This window comes from Lynx rufus, unplaced genomic scaffold (genome assembly GCF_022079265.1).
Source record: "Lynx rufus isolate CCGP_SWC_20201006 ecotype Redwood Valley unplaced genomic scaffold, mLynRuf1.p SCAF_1, whole genome shotgun sequence".
In the NCBI taxonomy this organism is placed as follows: Eukaryota; Metazoa; Chordata; class Mammalia; order Carnivora; family Felidae; genus Lynx; species Lynx rufus.
The window spans coordinates 79,165,250-79,193,187 of record NW_025814823.1 but is presented as its reverse complement, the minus strand read 5'-3'; the positions used below and the strand labels follow the sequence as shown (position 1 = coordinate 79,193,187).

Here is a 27,938-nt window from a genome sequence, read left to right as displayed (position 1 = left end):
CTGTGTCTCCATCTACTGGCCGGTCTGCAAAACTGCACACCCACGAGGTTAGAGAGAGATGTGCTCCACTGACCTTGTTCCAGAAGCTGGAGGTCAGAGACAAATGCGGAGTTGGCCTCGGTCAGAGCAGTGAATCGAATGTCTCCAATGTGCAATATTGCTGCTAGGATCACAAACAGATTCTCTACCTCCTACGCGTTTTAGAAAAAACAGAAAGTGGAGAGAATTGCTTACAAGAAAAGATAAGACAAATCCTTGAAAAACCTAATAGGTTTAAAAAAAAAAAAAATCAATGCTGTGAACTCCGTTAGTGCAGCTGGGATTTTTCAGATCCCGGGGGTCTGGCGAGAGAACTACCAACCTTCCACTCAAAACCAAAACCTCACAATTCAGTGCACATTTTGTCTACATCAATGTCTCTGTTCCTTAAACAAAAAAAAAGGCGGGGGGGAGGAAGTGACGTTCTGATATAAATCAACAGCTTCTTGACAAATCTCATAATGAAAACTGGATCACCGTGTCCTGAGTCTGGCTGGCTAGACCTCACCGGGGCGGTCAGATCGCCCGCATCCTCCCAGAGCTGGACGCGGAGGCGGCTTCCTTCCAGGATGCCTGCTATATGGTGCGTATCTCCCAGTTACCTCCCCTCTGAGATGAACCGAGTCTATGATGACAGAACTTTTCACTCCTGCTGGAAAATTCAGGAAGGCACAATACAAATATCTATGCCTAGATAAAAAAAAATGCTAATTGTGTTTTTAAGGTATTTTGAGGAAAACAGAAAGAAATGGATGTTTGGCCAGAGCCACCTTTGAGCAGAAGGTAGAAGGAAGTAAGAGAACATTTGTTGAAAGACGGTATCTGAGAATGTGGAACTCTGCATAAAGAAAGAAATCAGACCTCAAATCTGGCTCGTGGACCGCCATTTCGTGGCAAGAATGAAAAATCAAGGGAAAGCTGTAGGCTAACAAATACACTTCTCTAGAAGAACAAATATTTAGTATAACGACATCAATAGTGAAGCTGGTTAGGTTCCACATTGGGCAAGTGACATAGTCTTCAAATCCCCATTTTTCTAGTCTGTAATTTCGAAATAAAGAGCTGCTCCCTGTGAAAAGTTACTAAGAATAGGTCTTATTCACTTTATAAATACATAGGTGAACATACAGCCCTGGGGACTTCCATGAATTTCCTCCAGAACTTCTGGTTTTCACCACAAAGTATAATTCTATCATCTTGAAAGTGAGAACACGGACAAGGACGGTCTCTAAGTAATTTTTCGGGTATGATACCGTAGGATTGTGGCAATACTTAAAAATGGGCTTGGTAACCCACAAATTACAGATGATGGTTTCGAGTTTTATTCAGTTATGCTCGTTACAACAACATTTTACTTCTTATGCGACCTGACAACTGCTTCCTCCCTTTTCTAATAAATCCAGTAACTTCTCAGTAGCTTTTCCAGCGCCCTGTGAGGTAGGGGCTCTGCAAACGGGGACAGGAAGGCTTTGTCCTGACCTCAAGGGTCTCACAGCTCAGCAGTGGAGACATAGTGCGACAGTCGGCCACACTACAGATTACCGTGTGCGGAATCTTCTGCCCTGTGAGCAGAGGCCAGGGACGCTGCCCTGTGTCTGCCTGGACCCAACACCAATCCCCCTCTGTCCCACTGGCCGGCGATGACGGTGATGACAGAGGTCGCAGGTGGAGGCACCTTAAAGGACAAGTCTGGATTCAAGGACCAGAAATACCTTTCTTCTAGCCTTACTGAACATGATCTATCCTCATAAGTGCACTAAAATGTCCCCATACCAGACATCCTAAAGGATCACAGTGAAACAATTACTTTCATGTCTTTGTTAAAAGGCACACATTTCTTTTACCAAAGAGGCTGTTAAATTCTCTCTTAGCTACCTCAGGTGGAAAGCACATTTTGGTTGCCCTGCCTTTGAGAATCAATCATGGATTTTTAAAGCCCTGTTTCCAGGCAACGGGCACTTTGGTAGAATGGTTCCTTACCCACCTGTCTATGCCAGTTTCCTATAAGGAAGCAGACATTTTAGGCACAGAAGAAGGGGAAAAATAACCTAAAAGTACAACCATAGCAAGTCCAAGGACAGAAACCTGCAAATAGGTTAGGACTTGCTAAAAGAAATATACAGATCGTAAAATTAGGAAAAAACAAAAAACAAAACAAAAAAAGCAACAAAAAGATACCATATGATTTATGTTGCTAGAATTCCCATCTCGGAAAGGGGCAAGGGTGAAGTGGCCAGAGCTGTTTCATTTAGGGAGAGTCCCCATTTCCTTATCCCTCCCTCCCCACCCCTTCCTAGACCTCCGTGCCCTGTGGGCTGTGTCTATGTGGACTAGGGTGAAAAAGAAAAGAAGCAAAGACCCAAAGCCATCAACTTACTGCCCTAAGAAAAAGGACATATTTAAATCTATGACTAAATCTGGGTTTGGCCACTCCAAAGTTACCCATGCAATCTTACATTCCTTGCTAGTGAGGAAGTCCCCATAATTCAAAATTACACCAAACTGAATGAGGAGGGAACAGCTACTGTGTAAGGGAAAGACAAATTTGAGGGAATTTTGAGGGCACTCCAGGCTTAGCTCGTTTCACATCTCTTGTCCAGGAGACCTGTGCTGTCCAATTCGGCAACCACTGACCACACAGGCTACTTAAATTTAAATGAATTAAAACCAAGAAAAATTAAAAATCCGTTTCCTCATTCACACTAGCCACATTTCAAATGCCCACTAGCCACACATGCACCTGCCATATATCGTGAAGCACAGATCGAAAACATTTCCATGACTACAGAAATTTCTACTGTAGAGTGGCGGTTTGAACCTTTTAAATTGTATTTTTCAGCCTCATAATACCTGCAGGTGTAACTCTTTAAGAATAAGAACAAGCTTTATGTTGCACAGAAAACTTTAATGAGAGATTAGGTTACTTTTCAAAGTGATTCTTAGTAGCAAACAGTTCCTTGCCTTTGTTTTCTCTAGAACTGGTCAATGTAAAGTTCTTTGATCTGTTTTGCTCTCAGGGTTCTTCTGGTCAAAGGTCTCCTTGACCACCTTCTTTTTTTTTTTTTTAATTTTTTTTAACATTTATTTATTTTTGAGACAGAGAGAGACAGAGCATGAATGGGGGAGGGTCAGAGAGAGGGAGATACAGAATCTGAAACAGGCTCCAGGCTCTGAGCTGTCAGCACAGAGCCTGACGCGGGGCTCGAACTCAAGGACCGCGAGATCATGGCCTGAGCCGGAGTCGGCCGCTTAACCGACTGAGCCACCCAGGCGCCCCGACCACCTTCTTGAAAACAGACGCTCCTCCTCTATTTGTCTAAACAGTACCTATGACCCTGGACCCCACGTTCATGTCTACCTACCCCCCCCCCGAGAATGTACATTCTAGGAGGCACAGACTGAGTTCTGTCCTCTGCTGAATCATGAGTATTTGCAACAATATCCGGAATATAATAGGGACTCAGTAAAAGTTTTTGAATGAAAGACTTGTGTAAATTAGGACAAGGTTGGTTTTCTCAGTGAAATATTTTATGATACGACTCACCATGTTACTGAAGCCAACTACATTCAGGGCTTGTTTCAAAAGAGCAAATTTCTCCCTGTTCACAGAATGCTCTGCTGTTGATACATCTTCTGGTAGAGACTGGTTCAAATACCTGTTAGGATAAAAAAAAAAACACACAGCCTTATAGCTTGGCTTGTGGTCAAACTCCAGTGGTTAAAAGTCACTTCCGCCATATTTGGTCTCCAGAATAATAGAAGTCACCTGGACGTTGCCTGCCCTGTGTTTACAAGGCTTTGATACATAATAGCACATGATGTTTCAGGAAGGAAAAAAAAAAGTTCTTGCTGTACCAGAACCTATTTACACTGTTTCACTTGGTTCTCACCTTACCTGCACCCTTCCTACGGAAAGCAGAAGGTCACAGGTGTTTTAGGCATTTCATATAGAAATCTGGTGGGTCCTATCACATGCTTTGTAATTAATACTTTTATTAAAGATTTTTAATTTCGAGTAATTTATTATTTCTTCTGGCCAATATCCTTTAATCATGCAGTGGCTGAGTAATTTGTTGATTTATTGCTCTCATGCAACAAACACATAGGGATCATTTCCCAAATACACAGCTGCTGGGGATATAGGTATAAAGGACACGTATAAAGTTAAAGGGCTCATCCCTGGACACTCAGCAACAACAAAAGCAAATGTATCCCTGTGCTCAGGAAAGAGAGAATATAATATACAATATACAGTATGCAAGTAGAATAATGGAGATGAACAAGAGGTGTTTGTAAGTGTTCAGAAAAAGGACGGAACCCAGAGTGGATAAAAGTCTACAAGATAGGAAGAGGCTTCCTTTCCAAGAGCCAATACCTGAATAAGAATTTTCCAAGCAAATTCAGGACTTAAGGGTGCCCCCGGAATAGTTAGCAACATGTACAAAGGTACCCAGCATTGACTGTGCCTGTGGTGTATACAGGAGCTCAGGTATGTTGGCAAAATGGTAGTCACGGGTGAGAGAAGCAGAAATTGGTGAGGTTGGAGAAGTAGTCAGAGTTCTGCCTCTCTTGCAAAAGAGCTTCCCTTAGGTCTTAGAAATGATGGGCAGTCCTAAACGTCTTAAAGCGAGGAAATGGCATGATCAGATCAGTGTTTGAAAAAGTGTTCTGATAGCCCAGGAAAGATTACCTGGAAAGGGCAAGGGTGCTGGGTGATCCAGGGAGACCAGCAGTGGTGAAGAGGAGGGGAGACAGGTGCCCTGGAGGCAGGACTGGCAGGATGAAGGGACAGACTGGAGACAGAGGAAAGAGAAGAGAGAGGCATTAATGAGGTTTTGCAAGATTATGTCTCAGGAAACAGGGTAGAGCGTGAGCTCATTGAACCAGAGTGTTCTCAGCAAGAAGGATATGTTTTTGAGAAAGTCTTATATTTTATATTGGTCAGGTTGACTTTGAACACCTTGTTGGGATTCCAGTAGAATTCCAAAAAATAATTGGCTGTAAGGACCTGACATTCAGAAGAGACTAGAAAATAAGATCTGGAAGTCATCAACATGCAGATGACCAAACCCTTGTGACTGGATGAGCTCACCCCAAAGAAGATGCTAACATTTTCGGGATGAAGAAAGAACTGAATGTTCAGGAAGGGAGTAGGAAAATTAAAACAAGCCAGAGCCGTCCAAACAAAAGGGTAACATTTTCAAGAATGATTGATAGTGACAGAAAAGAGACCGTAGACACAAGGAAATGGGTGGTGGTGTGGGGAAAGACACAGACTGCTGTTGATGGTGGGGCTGTGAAGACTTCTCTTCCCTCAGTGCTAGCTCTGAAGCATGCAAGTGAGGGAGTCCAGCCTCCTGGGGTGGGGACTGGGAGAGCCTTCAGAAGATTTCCATGCTGAGTTGGAAGCCCACAGAAGATCCTGGGTGGAAGGCTGACAGAAAGGGAGGTATAGGGGGTATGAAGAGCAGAAAGTTGCTAGAAGAGGGGCGCCTGGGTGGCTCAGTCAGTTGAGCATCCGACTCTGGGTTTTGGCTCTGGTCATGATCTCACGGTCATGAGATCGAGCCCCAGATTGGGCTCTACTCTGATGGAGTTGGCTTGGGGTTCTCTCTCTCCCTCTATTTCTGCCTCTCTCTCTCTCTCTCTCAACATAAATACATAAAAACATTAAAAATAAAGTTGCTAGAAGGGAAGAGGATTTGGGACTGGAGCACGGTGGGAGGGCATGCCTTCCACCACAGAAGGGACACGGCCCCTCGATATGCCAGCTGAGGTGACAAACACGGGTCCAAAGGCTGCTGGCGTCTCAGAGCAGCAAAGACACTAGCGCTTTGAGGCTTCAGTGTTTCGAGGAAAGGAAGAGGTTGGGTCTAGATGACTAGGCGCCGCTGGCTGGCAGAAGCTGTAAGAATCTGAGGTATTTGCTGTGGAGACAGACAAGACTGCCAAGCTGGGAGGCCCCGGAAGCCGAGTGGACGCTGTGCCGGGCCCGGAGGGAGCTGGAGCCCAGCTCACGTGGTGCACACCCCTTCTCCAGGGATCTCCTCTGCTGTCTGACCTGGGATGGCTGGGTTGGGGCTGGGGCAGTAGAACAAAAGATCAAGGTCAAGGTCATCAATACTAGTGAGGAATTGGGTGGGATGGTCAGTCATTTTGCCCAAAATGTGCAAAACTTTAGTGACTATAAAGGCTTGATTAAAGATAGGAAATTGCGACCGCTATCGACTCTTCTGGTTCCCACCACAGTTTTCCATCCATCTTCCTGCTGCCCTCTTTTCTCTCCCACTTACTTGTTGATCATCACAGAGGCTACTACTCCACTGTTCCATAAAAGAGACCAATGAACCTCCGTCAGAGAACTATGGGCTCCTGTTGACATTATAGAGTCAAATGTGTGAAATACCACCATTTTAAAATTCTTAAAAAATAGTCAGTTAACAAGCCCTATCTATGGGCATTTCAATATTTCTTTAAGCCACCCCATCCCCCATTTTTCGTGTCCTTATGGTAGAGAATTTACAGCGGCTACGACCTGCTCCGTGAAGCAGTGAGAAGAACCAGCATTTTCACTTCTGCTGAATTCTGGATGGAGGAAGCCAAGTGAAATTAATCTTAGTAGTTGCAGACTGGGCTGTTAAGAATGCAATGGTCCAGGAGAAACTCAATCAAAATCGGGTTGTAGAGGACAGTTTGCCTGATGGAGGAATGATGCTTTAAGTTCGGTTGTATGTTCCTCTGTGGCTTGAAAACTTGATGGCATGAAAATGACCAAAAGAAAACTAGAACTCAATGTCTTCTATATGACTTCAAAATTTCTCCCACTATTCAATCATGTCCAGGATGATTTCACCAGAAATACAGTTCTTAGCTGTTTACAAAACTGTATCTTAAAATGGAAAAGTACGGGGTGGCTCAGTCGGTTGAGTGTCAAACTCTTGATTTCGGCTAAGGTCATGATCTCAGGGTTCATGGGATGGAGCCCCACATAGGGCTCTGCACTCACAGCACAGAGCTTGCTTGGCATTCTCTCTATCCTTCCCACTATGCCCCTCCCCCACTCTCTCTCTCTCTCTCTCTCTCACACACACACACACACTCTCTTTCTCAAATAAACTTTATTTTTTTAAGTTTATTTATTTTGAAAGAGAGCTCAAGCGTGAATAGGGAAGGGGCAGAGAGAGAGGGAGAGACAATCTTCTGTCAGCACAGAGCCTGATACGGGGCTCAAACCCACAAACCATGGGATCATGACCCGAGCCTAAATCAAGAGTTGGACGCTCAACCGACTGAGCCGCTGAGGCGCCCCTCAAAATAAATTTAAAAGATTAAATAAAATAAAATGGAAATGTTACTATCAGAAAAAAAAATTAAGGTTTATTTTTTGAAGATTAAAAGTACTCACCTTCCCTTTGACATGATTTGTTAATGAAGCCACACACAAGCAAAGAGAAATACTTGAAAAATACGTCCAGGAATATATTACAACCAAGAATCTGGAGGTTTAGAATCAACTCTTATTTGACCCTTTATGATAACATTTTTTTTTAAGTTTTTGTTTATTTTGAGAGACAAAGAGAGAGGAGGTGGGGAGGGGCAGCTCCTTCACACTGTCAACACAGAGCCTGATGTGGCACACCATGAAAGTGTCTGATTCAACTTTTTATGCTCGGACTCCAGGCACGATGTGTGTGTGCACATGCACACATCTGTTTGACACACATGTGCACACGCCTAAGCCTATTTGACTTTAATTTATGAAACGTCATGAATACATACGAAAACTCTGTAATCATGAGAACACATTTAGCTCTCAATAGGACTGCAGATAATTCTACTAACAGTCCCGCAGAAAGGCAAATGATTAAATGAGGCCAAGTTAGAGGTTACACATCTTGAGTAACACTCTATGCTAGTTCCACTGTTCAATGGTGGGGGAAAGAAGTGAAAAGACATGTTAAACAAGGGAGATGAAGGAAAACAGGAAAAGATTACCCTTATTTTTTACCATGTGTTTAAATGTGGATTATTTAGTAGATAACTCCATTGTCTCTGAAGCAGGTAGGGACAAGCCGATTTAGCAGGTCAGTTATGTCCAAAAGTATAGAATTAAGTTATATGGCAGGCAAGTTGTATCCAGCCTGATTTCTGGAAATAGCAGAAATATCCCGCCAAGGAACAGATCAAGGCACCAAGTTTTTCTGAAGATGCACTTCCCCAGAAAAGTCTGTCTTTACTAAATGCACTTAGGTTTCATTAACAACAAAAGGACAAAAGCACTGAGGAAATTAGGTAGTCCCATTTTGTGGAAATTTTGATAACACTGTTATCAACTATATGAAGTGATATTTTTCAATAACCTTAGATCCTTGATCATAGGTGTTGTCTGAATTGGTAACTACAAGGAGACTTGTGAACTACTGCTTCTCAGCAGACCTTGACTCTGCCACTGTCCCTATTCATTTCTTCCCCCCAAATTTCTTTCAAATGTTTGAGAGAGTGAGAGAGAGCGAGAGCACTCAAGTGAGAGGAGCGACAGAGAAAGAGGGGGAAAGAGAATCCCAAGCAGGCTCTGAGCTAATCAGCCCAGAGCCCAAAGCGGGGCTCGATTCCACACACCAGGAGATCATGACCCCAGACACAATCAAGAGCTGGGCGCTTAACCAACAGAACCACCCAGGTGCCCCCCCTTCTCTCCAAATTTTAATAGCTAGTTAAGCGTGGCCAATCCTTCTCAAGGCAAATTCTAGGAAAACTAACTTTCTAGGTTCCTCATTGACGAATCATACAAAAGTCCTAATTGGTGTGAAATGTGTTACTTGATAATGTTCTATTAAACAGGACTTTAAAAGTAGGTCAGGTACCATATGGTTTCACTCTTATGTGGATCCTGAGAAACTTAACAGGAACTCATGGGGGCGGGGAAGGAAAAAAAAAAGAGGTTAGAGAGGGAGAGAGCCAAAGCATAAGAGACTCTTAAAAACTGAGAACAAACTGAGGGTTTATTGGGGGTGGGAGGGAGGGGAGGGTGGGTGATGGGTATTGAAGAGGGCATCTTTTGGGATGAGCACTGGGTGTTGTATGGAAACAATAAATTTCATATATTTAAAAAAATAAATAAAAAATAATAAAAGTAGGTCAGGACAGAGAAGCAAACAACCCCCAGTTCTTGTCTTCACAAAGCTCAGCATCCAGACCCCAACGCCATTGCGTGCTCCATAACTTCCATGACCGATACGCAATTTTACTTTCCCTTGGATAACTTTAAATCACAAAGATGTGGTATTTTTTCTCTCTCCATTAGTTTAATAGCCTCAGGAAAACAAAGTGGAAAGACAGAGGGATAGATGGCAGATTGGAGGTATATTTTCTCTCTCTTTTTGTTTGTTTGTTTCATATTCTCCAGTTTTCCAAGAATCAATGGCTGTTATGCGTAACCAGGAAAAAATATCTCTACAAAACCATGAATTAAAAAAAAAAAAGGAGCATAATTCTGTAGGGATTCATCCGGTTTGTTGTGTATATCAATAATTTGCTTCATTTTATTGCTGAGTAGTATTCCACAGTATGAATGTACCACAGTCTGCCAGACCAGTTGGTCATTTGAGGAAAATCCAGGTTGTTTCTAGTTTGGAACTATTATGAATAAAACTGCTATGAACATTCCCATGCAGGTTTTGGGGTAAATGTAAGTCTTTGTTTTTCTAGGCTAAATGCCAACAAGTCCAAGAGCTCAGTCATAGGGTAGTTTCGTCTTTAGACTTACAGAAGAGTGTCAGCGGCATCGCTCTGACACGGAGACCGCGAATTCAAGGTGGTGGTGACGTGATCTGAATATCAAATACAAACAGTGACTGTTTGCAAACAACCCACCATGGAATTTCAAGGGCCTGTGTCCCCGCTCTGGGACCCGGTACCTCCTGTCTCCCGCTGGTGCCAGGCACATTAAAATAGCAAATGTGCGACTCGTAAATGAAAGCATTCTGGAGATGCCATGCAGGGCATAGTGATCACGGAACTTCAAAACTTCCCAGTTGCTAAGAGACTAGATGTTAATTGTTTTCACCACAGAAAAGAAATATGTAGATGACAGAACACAGGTATTACTATATAATATATATAACGTATATGTTACATACATATATATGGACATGTACACATATGTACATGTATACATACATATATTTGTATGTACGTAATATATACATTACATACATTATACAGTAATATGTAGTACCATATATATTTAATATATATGTATACACATACAGTACATATATATATACATATACATATACACACACACACACACACACACACACATATCAAACCAACACTTGGTACACCTTAAACTTACACAACGTTATATGTCAACCATATCTCAACATAAATTTAACAAACTAACTAACAAACAAAACACAGCTGTCCTGCCAGTGCTCCCCAGGCTCCACCATTCCTTAACACAAAATAACTCTGTGGCTGCATGTGTCCCCAGGATACACTGGGAGGGAAGACTCGAATACAAATAAAAGATATTACTACTTAAAGCCACATGCAAAGATATCGCTACTTAAAGCCACGTGCACAGCCCATTCACCAAGTCAGAAGCTCACAGACTACAAACATGATGTTTTGCTCAGGGTTTTATCTGCCCCTTAAATACAAAAGAACAATATCTTCTCTATTGTGGGCAGAGCTGCTTTTTACTTGGGGATGTTTAATAAGTAAACAGAAACCAGGTAAGGCAAAAGCAAATACTTGGCATCAGCACAGACAACACTGCTTACGAGGTTTTTTTTCTCTTTTTTAATTTTTTTAATGTTTATTTATTGACAGAGAGAGAGAGAGGGAGGGAGGGAGCAGAGACTGAACAGGGGAGGGGCAGAGAGAGAGAGGGAGACACAGAATCCGAAGCAGGCTCCAGGCTCCGAGCTGTCAGCACAGAGCCTGACACGGGGCTCGAACTCACGGACCGCGAGATCATGACCTGAGCCAAAGTCAACGCTCAACTGACTGAACCCCCAGGCACCCCCTGTTTACTAGTTTTCTAGTGAAGGTGGTAAACAACACCTTCTTGCCCACACACCCCCACCTTGCTCCTAAAAAGGAAATTCTTTTCTTTATTGTTTCTAAGCTATCTGGAAAGTATTAATGAATTTTAAATCCCGCCCCCCCTTCAACGGGATATGAATAAAGTTTTTATTAACCACAGGTTCGGACACATAAATCTCCAGCAATGAAAATATTAATATATTAGCCTCAAACTATTTTGTTTGGAAAGAGGAAACCCTGGCTAGTGGTCTTCAGGAAAAAAACAGAATCCATTTAATAAATTATGTATTCAGAAAGACTCTGGGTCTTGTGACATTCCCAGAATAGTTTGTCCATATTTTTCTAATCAGTCAGAGTATTTCTTCAAAACATCTGGTGAAACAAATTCTCAACTCTTACCATCTTTCAAATAGTGAATGCTTATGGGTCATCTCACTTGTTTCTTGAAACCATCTAATTCGAAGAGCTGGGGGTGGAGACCCTAGAACAGAGCGGCCCCACCTCTTGCACAAAGACTCAGGGCCAGTGTCTGGGGGGCCCGAGCCCCAGTGTGCAGCCAGTCCCCCAGCCTTGTGACCAGCACGGGCCCTTCTGCCAGAGGAGGGGGCGTCTTTCCTTTGCCCTGAAGCCCTCACAGAGAACCATCAATATTAAAATGGTGAGATGAGGGGGGCGCCTGGGTGGCTCAGTCGGTTGAGCATCTGACATTGGCTCCAGTTGTGATATCACGGTTCGTGAGATTGAGTCCTGCATCGGGTTCTGTCCTGACAGCTCAGAGCCTGGAGCCTGCTTCGGATTCTGTGTCTCCCTCTCTCTCTGCCCCTCCCCTGCTCATATTCTGTCTCTCTCTCTCTGTGTCAAAAATAAATATTTTTAAAAAATTAAAAAATGTGAGATGGGGAGAGACAGAAGTTGCTGCTCAGAACATGGGCTTGGTCTGGCCTTCACGAATGGCCAAGGGGCTGCATCTGTGGGGGGTGGAGGAGGGGCTCTCTGCGGTTCATGTCGTCTCCCCCCACCCCGGCCTGCCCAGGATGGCCCCAGCTGCACAGGAGGGCAGTGCAGAGATCTATATAAATACACGAATATGCTTTGGGCAAGGCTGAATGGGCACTGAGATCCTCCTCAGGGAAAATGGTCATGAAAAAGCACTGTGCAAGGTCATGGCCATGACGCTGTTGTGCAGGACCCAGTGCACCATAACCCTGGGTTTGAAACACTGACCAGGTAGCACCTGCAGTCACCCTCCTCTCACACGTCAGTGTGACAGAACGTGCGACGCAGACACGTTATTGTTGAGCAACACGCTTCTTCGGGGTCTCCACGGGGACCTACCCACGAACTTGTCTCAAGTGTTCCCTCGGTGCAAATTCCGTGAAAGCATCCTGCTGACCATGGCTCACAAACACATCAAGCAACCGCTTCCGACTTCGTAGATCCAACAGGGAGTTCTGCTTTCCTCTCAAATTAATTACAGGAAATCCCAGGATCGCCAGCAACTTGTTCTGTGAGGCTTCCACAAGATGAGCAAACGTCTCTAATACATTATGACTTGATACATGAGCGATGTCTTGCAATACGAGTCGTACGTGATGCTGAAAGTCACATGATCACAACTGAGCCTATGGTTCTCCTCTCTCTCTCTCTCTCTCTCTCTCTCTCTCTCTCTCTCTCTGCAGGATTGTGGGTGATTGCCTCGCATGCTTGGATGCTCAGTCTCAGGCCACAGTGTTTGGCAGAAATCCGTGATTTTTCAGGACGTTGGAAGGTGCCCCCAACTGGCACTGGTGTATTTTTTGTCACTTCAGAGCACCCAGGGACAGTCCTTTGCTTTTCCAGACAAGAGTGAGCTAAGAATGCTTTGCTCCATTCTAGGTCATTGGATAGGTGCCTTGTTAAACTTGCACAAAAAGAAAGATTCCATGGAGTCAATACATAGCAGTGATTCCATTAGTGATCCTGAAAGCCTCCCTACACAATAACCCTCCTCTCTCTTGTCTCCCTCGCACCAGCCGTAAGGGTTTTCAAAGGGAAGTGCAGCTTAATTTGTTTATTTTTCTTTATATTTTGTACTTTCTTTATTATTTCGTATTAGATAACAGTATTGTAATCATTTTCATATGAATATTTTTGGGTTGAACAAATCATCTGAGTTTCTATTATTCCTTACAGGGAAATTTGCTTTGATATGCAAGTGCTTTGGATTACAAGTGTGTTTCTGAAATGAATTACGCTCACAAACCAAGGTTTTATTGTACTTCTTATATATATACATATATATATATGTATATATATATATATATATTTAATTTTAATATTTATTTTTGAGAAAGAGAGAGACAGAGCACGATTGGGGGAGGGTCAAAGAGAGAAGGAGACACAGAATCCAAAGCAAGCTCCAGGCCCTGAGCTGTCAGCACTGAGCCTGACACGGGACTCAAACCCGTGGACTGTCAGATCATGACCTGAGCCAAAGTTGGACACTTAAGCAACTGAGCCACCCAGGCACCCCTACTGTATTTCTATTACCCACCCTAATTCAGTCTCCCAGGCTGACAGATAAGAATATTTGCAACATTCAAACTTCTTTCTCCTCCTATACTGTGTAGAACTTCCCTCAGCCAGGTTGATTCTGCATGCACCGTGAATCCAACAGGAGGACCTCCATGTTCCCTGTTCCCCACAGCTGTCAGTCTCTCAATGGACACCCAGGGACTGTAGTATTCTCTGTCTCCCTCTGTTCAAATCTCCCCAAACACTACAGAAGCTGGTCTCCTGGACCCCATGCCTGCTCACCCCCAACCTAGTTTCTGCTCTAAAGGCAAAGTTCTCTTTTCAGAATGTAAATTTAGTGAATGCACTTCCCAAGTCCAAACCTTAAATCCTTCCCATTGGTCTTATTTTTTTAATGTTCATTTATTTTTGAAAGAGAGAGAGAGAGAGAGAGAGAGAGGAGAATGAGCAGAGGAGGGGCAGAGAGAGGGAGACACAGAATTCGAAGCAGGCTCCAGGCCCTAAGCTGTCAGCACAGAGCCCAACATGGCGCTTGAACCCATGAACTGTGAGGTCATGACCTGAGCCAAAGTCGGACGCTTTACCGACTGAGCCCTGTGGTGCCCCTTTCCATTGCTCTTAAAACACGAATTCCCTAGCGTGGTTCCCAAAGGCCCACCCCATCGGATGCCATCCGTTTTCCAAACCTCTTCATGCCCTCTGAGCTCTCGCTACATGGAACTTCCTTTGGTCCCTCAGACAGACCTAAGTCTAGTCCACCTCTGGGCCCTCACTCATCCTGCTTTCTTCACTGGGAACATAACCCACACATACTCCCCATGGAACATTCTGGATGAATTCCATTGCTCTTGGCAGCCCACTTTCTCTGGGAAGTCTTGTAGGTTTGGATGTCCTCTGTACGAACTCCCCAAAACTGTGTGCTTCCTCCACAAGAGTGCTTTATCAGACTCCTATCAAAATTGCCTGGACGTGTATCCCCATAACAAAGCAAGACGGGCCTTGACAAGTAGTTTTCATTCTGGATCAAAGAGAATGAGTGTGTGTCCAAGCCTCTATCTGATTCATCTTCCCAATGTGTACAGCCATCTAATCACTGTCCTACTCATAAACATTTCACCCAAACAATAAATTCTCTTACATGTTTCGCAAGACTCCCCACAACACGGCTCTTCCCAATCAAACTATTATTATTTGGTTGTAGTCTGCACATGTAATTGCCCTCCCTGCTGTGGCTGCCACCATGTGACTTCATATTGACCCCTGCTCTTTCTCACTCTCACCAGGATTCTCTTCCTGACCAGCCAGACCTGGCACCAGACCAGAAGCAGCTCTCCTGGGTCTCCAGTTTGTGGATGTAGATCTCGGGATTTCTCAGCCTCCATCATGTGAGTCAATTCTGTCAATGCACATGTACATGCATATGTATATGTATACTATGAATATGTATATGTATATGTATATGTATGTGTATATGTATATATGTGTGTATATGTATATGCATGTGTATGCATATGCATATGTATGTATATGTGTATACGTACATGTATATGTGTATATGCATATGCATGTGTGTATATGTGTGTATGCACATGCATATGTGTATGTATATGTACTCATGCATGCATGCATATGTATGTGCATATATGTATGTGTACGTCTATGCATATATGTATGTGTGTGCATATGCATATGTATGTGTATGTATATGTATATATGTATATACACATACCTGCATTTATATTTCTCCTCTTGGTTTTCTCTAGAGAATCCTAATACACTCTCCTTTCTCCACTTTATTTATTCATATATTTAAATATTTACTAGTTCTTATTTAATATATAGAAATTAAATGTCACCAATGTTTTCCTTTTTAGAGGTCATGCCTTAAAGTTTCCCATGGATTTTCATAAAACCTAAGTCATTACTGATTAAATAGTAGGTTTTATAAACACCTGAAAGCTTCCAAATGTATCTCAAAGTTTCCATATATACCTGGTCAGTTCCATTTATACCTGGTAGGTTCTCAATATACCTGGAAGGTGCCATATGCAGCTGGCGATATATAAACAGTGAACATAAGTTCTACCCTTCTCCTTGGGCCAAAGATTGGCAAAAGTAAATGAAAATCCAATGTCATAAAAATCAATCATTCTTTTGTCAAAGCAAACAAAAACCTGTAAATGCTACAGTGAAGAATTAATTTAGAAAAGGTTTTAGTGAAAAAAGGTTAGTGTAAGAAACAAACATTCAGTAAATCATCAGAGGCAGAAACTTGCCTAAGTCCTATTAGAAGTACTAGGAGAGAAGTATGACAATATGGGAGGCGGGTGAGGAAACCAGAAACGAGCTTTAAAAAGAAATAAACATAGTTCACCAGATAGTTTAATGGCCTTTCCTGATAAGATACTTACACAACCAGCAACCTTAACCTTCAGCAAGAAAACTGCATGTGCACACACTTGTGCAAAGACGTGCATCCCACGTACAAAACCTTAAGGCCTGGCTTCGTGATAGCACCCAAATTATGTTAAAAATGTTTGTCATGTGACTAAGAAACATCAGCCCCTCCATTTTAACAAATGGGGAATTTTATGGAGAAGTTAAGACGATTAAAATAAAAATGTACTACATTATTTTTAAAAGATTTTAAAAATACATTAAGGGAAACCTTTTCAAGCACAAGAGCTTATTAAAATGTAGGCTGTCCCTGGGGTGCCTGGGTGACTCAGTCAGTTGAGCGTCTGACTCCTGTTGCAGCTCAGGTCATGATCTCTCGGCTTGTGAGTTCAAGCCCCGCATCTGGCTCTGAGCTGACAGCACAGAGCCTGCTTGGGATTCTCTCTCTCCTTCTCTTTCTGCTCTTCTCTTGCGGGTTCTCTCCCTCTTCTCTCTCGCAAAAATAAATAAATAAACTTAAAAAAAAATGTAGACTGTCCCTAGTAAAGCAATGTAGCCCAAAACCAAGTATCTAACAAGATGATGTCAGACATGGAATATAAGAACTGGTTGTTTCAGGATAGATTCATGAAGTCAACTAAATACTTTATTTCTCGTTTTTGCTAAATCTGTTATTTTCTTAAAAAATAATATATTTTTAATGTTTCTTTTATTTTTGAGAGAGAAAGAGTGGGGGGGGAGCAGAGAGAGAGAGGGGGGCAGAGGATCTGAAGTGGGCTCCATATGACATCAGAGAGCCTGATGTGGCGCTCAAACTCATGAACCATGAGATCATGCCCTGAGCTGAAGTCAGACACTTAACTGACTGAGCCACCCAGGCACCACAGCTAAATATCAGTTCTCATTTAAAACCTGAATAAAAATGATTATGTTAGCACAGACAAAAACACTCGTTGCCCATAACTGTTCCTAATAAAATCAAGAAGACAAGGATGGAACATGTGAGCTCTACTTTGACACTTTCTATCTACTGTACCCCTTGTTGCTCCTATTTTCTTAAGTTTATTTATTTATTTTGGTGGGGGGAGGGGCAGAGAGAAAGGGGGAGAGAGAATCCCAAGGAGGCTCTGCACTGTCAGCACAGAGCTTGATGTGGGGCTCGGTCTCACGAGCTGTGAGACCATGACTTGAGCCGAAATCAAGAGTCAGGTGTTCAACTGCCTGAGCCACCCAGGTGCCCCTTGCACCTATTTTTAATAATTTCTAGTAAGGAATGGCTGTGGACTTATTGTTATCTTTATAAACATGCTACATATGTTCAATAAAATTATACAGAAATATCATCCACAGATGATATTACTATATAGAATATTTCAAAATAGAGCCGGGATAATCTAAAAGACAAATGATAGAAGGAGGTTGTTAGCACTCAAAGTAAGCTCTGCTGCTTCTTGGTTTTGTTCCAAACTTTGAAATAATACAGTGTTCACACCCCAGTGCCAAAGGCAAGCTACTTACTAATAACAAGAAAACACTTTTCATGAAGTAAAAATCCTGTTGTATTGTGCATTTACGTCAAAATCCTTCTACATAGGGGAGCCCGGGTGGCTCAGTCAGTTAAGCATCTGACTCTTGATCTCCACTCAGGTCTTGATCCCCAGGGTCATGGGATCGAGCCCCAGGCTGGGCTCTGCACTGAGCTCTCTCTCTCTCCCCCTCTGGCCCTCTCCCATACTTGCGTGCGCACACACACACACACACACTCTCTCTCTCTCTCTCTCTCTCTGTCTCTCTCTCTAAAATAAAAAAAGAAAAATCATAATATGTGAGAGAATATTTGGAGAAAAGACTCAAGCATGTTGCCTAAAAGTCATTATCTAGACATTTAAAAACTAACTGAAAGGCTAAAAAGTCTAAAAACTTACTCATATCCAAATGATGTGTTTTCACTCCAGATGTGATCTCTAACTTTCAGATGTTCATAAGAGAAAAGCAGGTAAGTTACACAAGAATATTAAAAAGTAATCACTTAGCTAGAAAGTTACTAAATCAATAAAAGACTAGTTTTTCCAAGGATGGGTTCTGGAGCCTTCAAGACCAATAGACATAGCTATTCTGGGCTTAAAATGTTTGTCAGTCCCGAGGAATAATTAGCATTCTGCCTTAAATTGCCTTCAGACCCTGAGGTAGTGAAATGATATTCCAACCTAGCAGAATCAGGTCACCCATTTACTAATACCTACTACTGTTATCACAACGTGATTCTGTATGGAAATAACTTCATAGTGTCTCTAAACCAGTTCTACCCATTAGAAATGTTTATAAAATAAAATTATAAAGATAAATACAATGAAACTCAGAAGCATCTGCACGGTCAAAAAAAAAAAAAAAAAACCAAAGAAATTTAAATGGATTTTGGGGGGGGGAGTGTGCTGTAGATTCTTTAAACTTGATAGAAGTCCCTCTTTGCTTCTTTCACCCAATCTGCTGCTCTAATAACTGCAGTATTTATATTTAAGGTATCACACGCTTCAAAGAGTTAACCTTGAATCTCAACTTTGATGAAAATAAAAGCTCCTAAAATTAGAAAGGCTAAAATCAGGAGATATTTATGTCTGATTTGTTAGGGAATCTGAGGCTTAGAACTGAATTACACATGTAAACTGATAAAGTTAAAAACCATAGACCATAATGATAAAGAAATGACCACTCATGCCTTATTTCCATTTCCTCCCTGGCTCAAACAGATGATGGTCTCAGGAAAGTTTTATTTAAGAATATGAGGTGGGGGGCTGACCCCCTTGCACCCTCGATCTCTGTCTCCTCCCCGGGAATGGTGCTTTTGCCAGGAGCACTGATGCATGCAGGAGCCTTCCGTGTGGTGGCAGGGGAGGGAGGAGAAATCCAGAGCAGGTGGGGGACGAAGAGGAGTGGTTACATCGCATCCTTGGTCCTGCTTTGTTTTCATTACCCAGGCTCGGAGCCTTCTGCAGCTGATTCGCTAACACCAGCTACTCCAAATGTCCTGTTCAGTCTCCTCTAATTTACATTTTCACATAGGAAATCTCTTCCTGTCGAAACTGAAAATACCTCCTAAATGGAGTCAATCACACATTTTAGCCAAAGAGAAAAGAAGATCCATTTAAAAATGTCTGATAATGGAGGACGTTGAAAATGTTGATGAAAGGACATTTATTTAAACAACTGTACAACATCTATATAAGCATCTAGATCGGGAAACTGCTGTAGGGTTTAATATGTTAGTAAGTTATTTTGCATTTCAGCACCCACTATGTATTATGATGTGATGCTGGTAAACAGTATTCTTGTAGGTAAAGCAGATACTGGAAAGAAGCACATTAATAGCCATCGCTTGGTTTTCCCAGCGTATGGTGCTTATGTTTGAACAACAAATGTTTTCAAATTTTTCTTCTTCGGGGACAATATTCATTTATCTCATTGGATTAACATTCTTTAAAAAAATTTTTTTTAATGTTTATTTATTTTAAGAGATGGGGTGGGGGCGGGTAGAGAGAGAGAGAGAATCCCAAGCAGGCTCCGCACTGTTAACACAGAGCCCAACATGGGGCTCGATCCCATGAACCATGAGATCATGACCTGAGTCAAAACCAAGAGTTGGACGCTCCAATGACTGAGCCACCAGGCACCCCATTGGATGATCATTCTTATCCTCACAGTGATAAGCCAAGTTCCATTCATGGATCAATTCATCCACTGTATCTTAAAATGTCTAATTTTAAATTTTTTTTTAACGTTTATTTATTTTTGAGACAGAGAGAGACAGAGCATGAACAGGAGAGGGGCAGAGAGAGAGGGAGACACAGAATCTGAAACGGGCTCCAGGCTCTGAGCTGTCAGCACAGAGCCCGACGCGGGGCTCGAACTCACGGACCGTGAGATCATGACCTGAGCCGAAGTCGGACGCTTAACCGACTGAGCCACTCAGGCGCCCCTTAAAATGTCTAATTTTAAATGAACCATACTTCTCCACACAGGCCTCAGTCCTGAATGAAGCAGGGCTCCCACTCTCTCATTACCCACTAATAGGGAAGATTGTAAGCAAAACTATAAAACATGAAATTTGTCCTAAGAGAAGTGACCACATCACATGAGGTCTGTACTGCTTGAGAGAATCCGAGAGGCTTCTAAAGACAGATCTGGACAAAGTATATGTTGGTGATAGCCTGCCATGCTTTTGTTGTCATCAACTGCCAACACAGTAAGGCTTAGGTCAAATAAATGAAATACTGAGTTTCCACATGTGCCTAGAATTGTGATTACTGAGGGTTCCAAGATGAACAAGACACAGTATTTGTCCAGAGACATCGCACAAGTCAGCACGGGAGACAGATGTGCTAAGACAAAATTATACTATTATGATAACACGCTATTGTATTGCAAACAATACTAATATAGATTGTAGCAATGAATAATTGTTAATTATGAGAAAGAAAACTGATATTTTGTAAGATCAATTTGGGTTTTTTTTTAAACCTATTTTTTATTATTTCATTTTATTTTATTTTATTTTATTTTATTTTATTTTATTTTAATATAATTTATTGTCAAGTTAGCTAACACAGCTAACATAGAGGGTATATAGTGTGCTCTTTGCTTCGGGAGTGAATTCCCATGAGTCATCATTTACATACATTTCAGAGAGAGAGAGAGAGACAGAGCGTGCAGGGGGAGGGGCAGATGGAGACAGAGAGAGAGAGAGATAGAGATAGAGAGAGAGAGAGAGACAGAGAAACTCAAGCAGGCTCCACACTTGCTGCACAGCCCAACATGATGGGGCTCAATCCCACAACTGTGGGATCACGAACTGAGTCGAAATCAAAAGCTGGATGCTCAACCGACTGAGCCTGTTTTTTATTTATTTACTTACTTACTTACTTACTTTTAAATACTAAAATTCTGGTGCCTGTTTCCATCAACAACTGGCTTGATCAGAAACTCTAGATGTGCATTTCAATGAGTTAACAGAATAAAATGTTACCAGTTCCATAAACGCACTCCCTCTCATCAGCATATTGTCTAAGAGGCTTTATGATCTTGGGGACTCTTCAAACATCACACAAACTCCCTTGTCTAAGGGAAGTGAACGTAGAAGTCATGCAGATATGTAGAGAAAATATGTCTGTAACCGTAACTATAGTGTTTAAGACAGAGAAGCGATAATCAAATAACAGAGTTATTATTTAAAACAATGAACTGGAATTTAAAATCCAAGGTCTAGGGGCGCCTGGGTGGCGCAGTCAGTTAAGCGTCCGGCTTCAGCCAGGTCACGATCTCGCGGTCCGTGAGTTCGAGCCCCGCGTCAGGCTCTGGGCTGATGGCTCGGAGCCTGGAGCCTGTTTCCGATTCTGTGTCTCCCTCTCTCTCTGCCCCTACCCTGTTCATGCTCTGTCTCTCTCTCTGTCCCAAAAATAAATAAAAACGTTGAAAAAAAATTAAAAAAAAATAAAATCCAAGGTCTAATCAAACAAGAGGTGAAATCAAGTGCCTTCCCTGACATGCAGATCTTTTGGTCTCTCTGGTACTTTCTGGAAGTGAAAAATTGGGTATGTTAACAAACTCAAAATGTGGTACGTTTATGCCAATTAAGTCATATAATAGATTGTTAAATGTCTGCATAATGAAACTGGCTTCTAGATATTAAAAAAAATTCAAAGTTAATTAAGCAAAATGACTTCTCTTTGCAACCAGGAGGGGAACGTGCCTGTAGTACCCAAAACAGTAAAACATGACAGTGAACTTCCCTTGCTGCAGTGAGCTTTTCGTTCGGATACCAAAAGGAAGGGACGTTTCTCTCAATTAATCAGTGTCCGGGGAACACTGTCTAAGAAAACAAAGGAACAAAGGGTCATGGAGGTCTATTTTCTGGTCCCTTCGTGCATTTTCATAGCTCATCTTTTCAAGGTGATGCTGTCACATCTGGTAAGATCCTTCTCCCCAGGACTCTATGAAACAGGGAGGGACAGGGAGCCCAGACTCAAGCAGAGGGCAGGGCAGGGCGGGGCAGGGCTCCACAGGCAGAGCCCCGCACTGACGCGCAGTGACCTCTCCTTGCTGTCTTCTTCCTTGAAGTGGCTCCATCCTGCAGATCCCACCAGGCGTGTTCACCAGGCACCGTCCGCAGGCTCATCCAGAGCCCACTCTCCCGGGAAGCCGAGCGCTTCCAGCCCACCATCCCCATGGGGGCAGAAACATGACAGGCAGGTGGCCCAAGTTCAGCAAAACGCACTACGAGTACGCCTTCTGATGAAATCGAAGTAGAAGCAGTCTACTGTGCCACACAGGACAAAACACCTTATTCTTAAGGGCTTCTCTGTGAAGAACTACTGAGTGTGGTATCAGAACCTTGTCACCTTGCAGGTGTCCCCTGCTGTTTATGGTGTTTAGGGTCTCTTTTTATTACTAATTTGTTTTGCAGAGGTCATCAGTTGGCAGGGATTTCACAGTGAGGGTTTATAGGTACAACAGGGGGACTATTGTACCAAGCTCATGCATCTGATGTAAGAGACAATTGAGAAATAAAGTCAGTCATCACCGCGTGATGTGCTGTTTACCATGAAATATTTAAACAGGTGAGATACTTCGATGGAACTGGAGGGTGTGATGCTGAGTGAAGTAAGTCAGGCAGAGAAGGACAGATACCGTATGTTTTCACTCATATGTGGAACTTGAGAAACTCAACAGAAGACCAGGGGGGAGGGGAAGGGGAAAAAGTAGTTACAAACAGAGAGGGAGGCAAACCATAAGAGACTCTTAAATACAAAGAACAAACAGGGTGGATGGGGGGTGGGGGAGAGGAGAAAGTGGGTGATGGGCACTGAGGAGAGCACCTGTTGGGATGAGCACTGGGTGTTGTATGGAAGCGATGAACCACGGGAATCTACCCCCAAAACGAAGAACACACTGTCTACGCTGTATGTTATCCAACTTGACAATAAATTACATAAAAAAATAACATAGAAATAAAATAAACAGGTGAGATACTGTAGTGTGCCTAGGACAAACCATTTTGTACCTGGATATTGTGTTCTCTCTCTCTCTCTCTCTCTCTCTCTCTCACTCACACTCACACACACACACACACACACACACACACACACACACACGCATACACACACACACAATGCATGACCCAACAGGACATCAACAACAGCATGGCCTCACTGTGCATAACATCACCCAGTCCCTTCCATTGATAGTGATATTTTGAGCGCATTATTTCAGATAAAGGGTGGGATTCATCTAAGTATCTAACAGCTAAGGCTCTGGATTAGCTCTCTCGAATACTATTCCCAAAATAAGTACAGAACTGTTTAGAATTTATTTTTTTAGAAATGTTTAGAATTTCTCAAAATATCGAGCTGTAATCACATTTAGTAACATCCATTTCCTGGGTGGATGTAGAGATGCTTAATTACACACACGTGCGCACACACACACACACCCATCATGATCTACCCTACATATATAGATAGCTGATGTATCTGAAAATAGCTTAAGACTACTATTTACTCTGGATTTACAATGAAGAGAAACAATCTCTTCATTTCTTTAAACGGGAAACGTTATCATTAGTGAAGAATACCTTGCTTATTAGTAAACTTCTGTGGACCAAGTAGACCATGCCTTTCAAAGGGAGAGCTGGATCCCGCTGAGTAGGGAACAGTCCCTGTGCCATCCAGAGGGACATCGGGCTAAATCTCTCAGTTAGTGAGAACTTAGACTTATTCTATTAACCAAGGCGCTAAGGGCCACAGGGAAGGAGAACACCCTGTTGGCCCTAGAAATTACATAAAGCCAGACAATCACAAGGCTACCACCTCTGTGGAGGGAACACCCTAAAGTCTGCCTACAGATGGACAGGCCACAGGGAAACTTATCTGGGCAGATTCTGGGTGGGCAAGTGTCTCCCCTCAGAGAAATCATAATCCTAGCCAGTCTTCTCTTGGTTTCAGTGGTTTAAAGTTAGACTCTGTATATGCCCTTAGGATATTTTAACTAAAGAATTAACCTAAAAATGGCCCCACGCCGGTAATACTCCTGGAGCATTTCACCAAAGCAAAAAGACAACAAATGTCTCTACAAGACTAAGCCTCCATTCGGGCCACTCAAGAGTCTCCCAGCCTGGCCACCACAGGACACCAAATCAACACCCCAATGGACAAAGACACAGAGAAATCATTATCTCTGGGCAGACATAATAAATACCACTAGCAGAGCCTTGAGACCTTCAGATGATGCAACGATCGGTTATGTATGGCATAAGGAGCATGTTTAAAACAGCGAAAAGAAAGGGAAATATAATAGGAGAAAAGAACAGGAAACAATATTTAAGAGGAAGCAGATGTGAAACAGAACAAAGAACTCTTAGACATGGAAAAACAGGTCATTGAAATTCAAATGCAACGCACGCGTTAAATATCACATTAATCACTGCTCAAAAACGGGTTAGTAAATTATAAGAAAGCAGTGGAGAAATTGCCCAGAATGAACCACAGAGAGACAGAGATGGAAAACATAGAAGGGAAGTTAGGAGAGGAAACAGAAGGAACAGCAGGCACCCGAACGAGTTCTGGAAGAAAAGAAAAGGGGTAAGAAGGAGGAAGTAGGAACATTCACAGGGATAACGGCCGAACAATTTTCAAATTTCAATGAACTTTTCAGGTTTGGTGACATAAAAGCAGCTGATGATTTGCAGATGAAAGTCTCAAGCAGAATAAATAAAACAGAATTCATATGTAGAATCATTGTAGCAAAACTACAAATCTATACGGATGCACATGTGCTCACACATAGAACAATGTTTGTTTATTGATCCATTTTATCCCATAACTCCTATGTGCTAATGATGGTGCCAGGGTCTAGGGCATTAAGTTCAATGAGTCATTGAGTCATGGTCTCAAATCTTAAGATACTCGCTCTCTGAATGAAGATAGTACCATAAATAAACACTACATAGGCCATGATGAGTTCCACAGTAGAGAGATACACAGAGCACATGGGAGTTAGGAACATGGACAGACTCCCCGTGATGATAAAGGACAGAGGAAGGAGTCAGGAAAGCGTCAAAGGACAAAGGAACCCTAAGACGAACTTTTAGAATGAAAATGTTTTCTAGGTGGAGGAGAATCCATGCAAAAGGAAAAGTGTGAAGGCATTCATCCATTCATTCATTGAACATGTTTGACCACATTCATGATGTGTGTTCTTACTGGAGGACAGAGGGCTGGGGGGATTTGGTAGGAGGTTAGCTTGGACAAGAGAAGCCATACCTATGGATAAATAGCTTTTAGGCAGGCTGGAATGCCTGAGAGCAATGGTTTCAGAACTTTTTCCATCATGAAAACTTTGAATCTGAACCTTCAGTAATTCCAGTACATAAAACAGGTTAAAAAAAAAAACAAAAACAAAAACAGATGCTCACATGGAAGGGGAGATGTGTTTGCAAAAGTGTCTGTGTGTGTAAGTGTGTGTGTGCTCATGGCTGGAGCCCTGTGAGTCACAAGTCCTCTCCTGACTGCATATAATTTCTGAGTGTCTTTGTTAGGTCCATCCCATGCACAGATATTTCATATGTTAGCAGCACTGACCAAAGAACCAGTGTCTCCATTTATCTAGTCTAAGCGGCTTTGGCTGGTGCACACGTCATCTTTCTATTTTTGCACACATTTGTTTTCTAATTCAAAACGTTATTGACATATAATATTAGAGAAAATATTTTGCTACTGATGTGTCAGATTTTCTAGGTGGATAATCACTATCAATAATAGTGATTTTGTGTAATCCTTCTCGATACTGTTTATTCCTTTTTTATTTTCTTCCCTTCTCACAATCCTTCCAGCTTTAGGATCAATGTTAAAAAAAAGGCTGAATCTATTTCACAAGTAAATATCATGTCCACTTAGGACTTAAGATAATTTGTGTGTGTAAGACTCCTTTAAGTTTGGGGCTCCCACAGACTTGGGAGTTGGGATTTGGGAGTTGACCATTACTGTCTTCTGGCACCTTCTAAAATAGTCAATTGATTTTTCTCTTTTTTCTTATTGATGTGGTGTATACTAATAATTAAAAGCTCTTAATCTTGATCATTGAGTATCTTTTAATGGAGTGCTAGCTTCTACTTGCTAATGTGTTACTCATGCCTCTGTATATCTACAAGTCAGATAATGGTCTATATTTTTTTGGTATTGGTAGATCTTTGGATGTGTTACTAGTAAAGATATGCTAGATTTTTAATTTTTCCGTAAATTTTTGACAATGAGAAAAGTCTTAAAAGAAGAACATAGAGACAGCCAATACATCATTCTCCCAACAATGTGAAAAAAGCAATTGTGTGATATATTTATTTCAGATCACTGTTTTTAACAAATAAATTTCACAGATAATTTGTACATTATTTTACTTCTTTATCAGATGGAATAAGTATGATCAACTTTGTGTTTACCTTTTCCTTCTACTTTAATTTTTTTTTTAATTTTAACATTTATTTATTTTTGAGAGACAGAGAGATACAGAGTGCAAGCCAGGGAGGGGCAGAGAGGGAGGGAGACACAGAATCTGAAGCAGGCTCCAGGCTCTGAGCTGTCAGCACAGAGCCTGATGCGGGGCTCGAACTCGTGAACTGTGAGATCATGACCTGAGCTGAAGTGGTACACTTTGACTGAGCCACCCAGGCGCCCCTGTACAAAGGATTCTTATTCACATACTGTTACTACCTCTGTGTTTACACATACTTCTTTTTTTGTCACGAAGGATCAATACTTTGTTTTCTAGTAAAGTTTCTATTTGCCTTTACTTCTGGATTTAGTTTCTAAATTTATTACATTGTTTACAGAGAATATAGTCTGTACTTTTTCTTAATTTGAGAATTTATTCAAGTTTAATTCTATGGCCTAAGATAGGATCAAAAATTTTTTTTATCATTTTGCTTATTGTATCCATCGTTAAGTGTACTTTTCAATCTTTATTCCTTATTCCCCCCATTCCCCCACCCACCTCCCCCCTGCGAACATCAGCTTGTTCTCTACAGTTAAGCCTGTTTCTTGGTTTGTCTCTCTCTTTTTTTCCCCTTTACTCACTTATTGTGTTTCTTAAATTCCACAGATGAGTGAGATCATATAGTATTTGTCTTTTTCTGACTTATTGCACTCAGAATTATACTCTTTAGCTCCTTCCATGCCATTGCAAAGAGCAAGATGTCACTCTTTTTTATGGCTGAATACTTTTCCATTGGACACTTGGGCTGCTTCCTTTATGTTGGCTATTGTAAATAATGCTGCAATAAACATAGGGGTGCATATATATTTTCGAATTAGTGTTTTCATATTCTTTGGGCCACCCAGCAGTGGAATTACTGGATCCTATGGTAATTCTATTTTTAACTTTTTGAGGAACCTCCATGCTGTTTTCCACAGTGGCTGCACCAGTTTGCATTCCCACCGACAGTACGAGAGAACCTTTTCTCCACATCCTCGTGAACACTTACTGTTTCTTGTGTTTTTTATTTTAGCCATTCTTACAGGTGTGAGGTGGTGTCTCATTGTGGTTTTGATTTGCATTTCCCTGGTGATGAGTGATGTGGAGCATATTTTCATGTGTCTCCTGGCTATCTGGATGTCTTCTTTGGAGAAATGCCTGTTCCTGTCTTCTGCCCATTTTTAATTGGATCATTTGGGGTTTGGGTGCTGAATTGTAGAAGTTCTTTATATATTTTGAACACTAACCTTTTCTTGGATATGTCGTTTACAAATATCTTCTCCCATTCAGTAGGATGACTTTTAGTTTTGTTGGTTATTCCCTTTGCTGTGCAGAAGCTTTTTATTTTGATACAGTCCCAGTAGTTTATTTCTGCTTTTATTTCCCTTGCCTCAGGGGTTCATATCTAGAAAGATGTTGCT

The 27,938-nt window shown here is 41.9% G+C and overlaps 1 protein-coding gene across 1 annotated transcript in view; it reads right to left on the bottom strand.

Moving 5' to 3' along the window:
• Positions 1-27,938, bottom strand: part of MYO16 (myosin XVI) — a 467,181-nt gene that overhangs the window by 216,631 nt on the left and 222,612 nt on the right. The window contains exons 17-18 of the mRNA XM_047086088.1: positions 3,584-3,695; positions 74-191 (exon numbers count right to left, since the gene is read on the bottom strand). Coding sequence (XP_046942044.1) covers positions 74-191; positions 3,584-3,695 — 230 coding nt within the window. The remainder of the gene's footprint in view (positions 1-73; positions 192-3,583; positions 3,696-27,938) is intronic.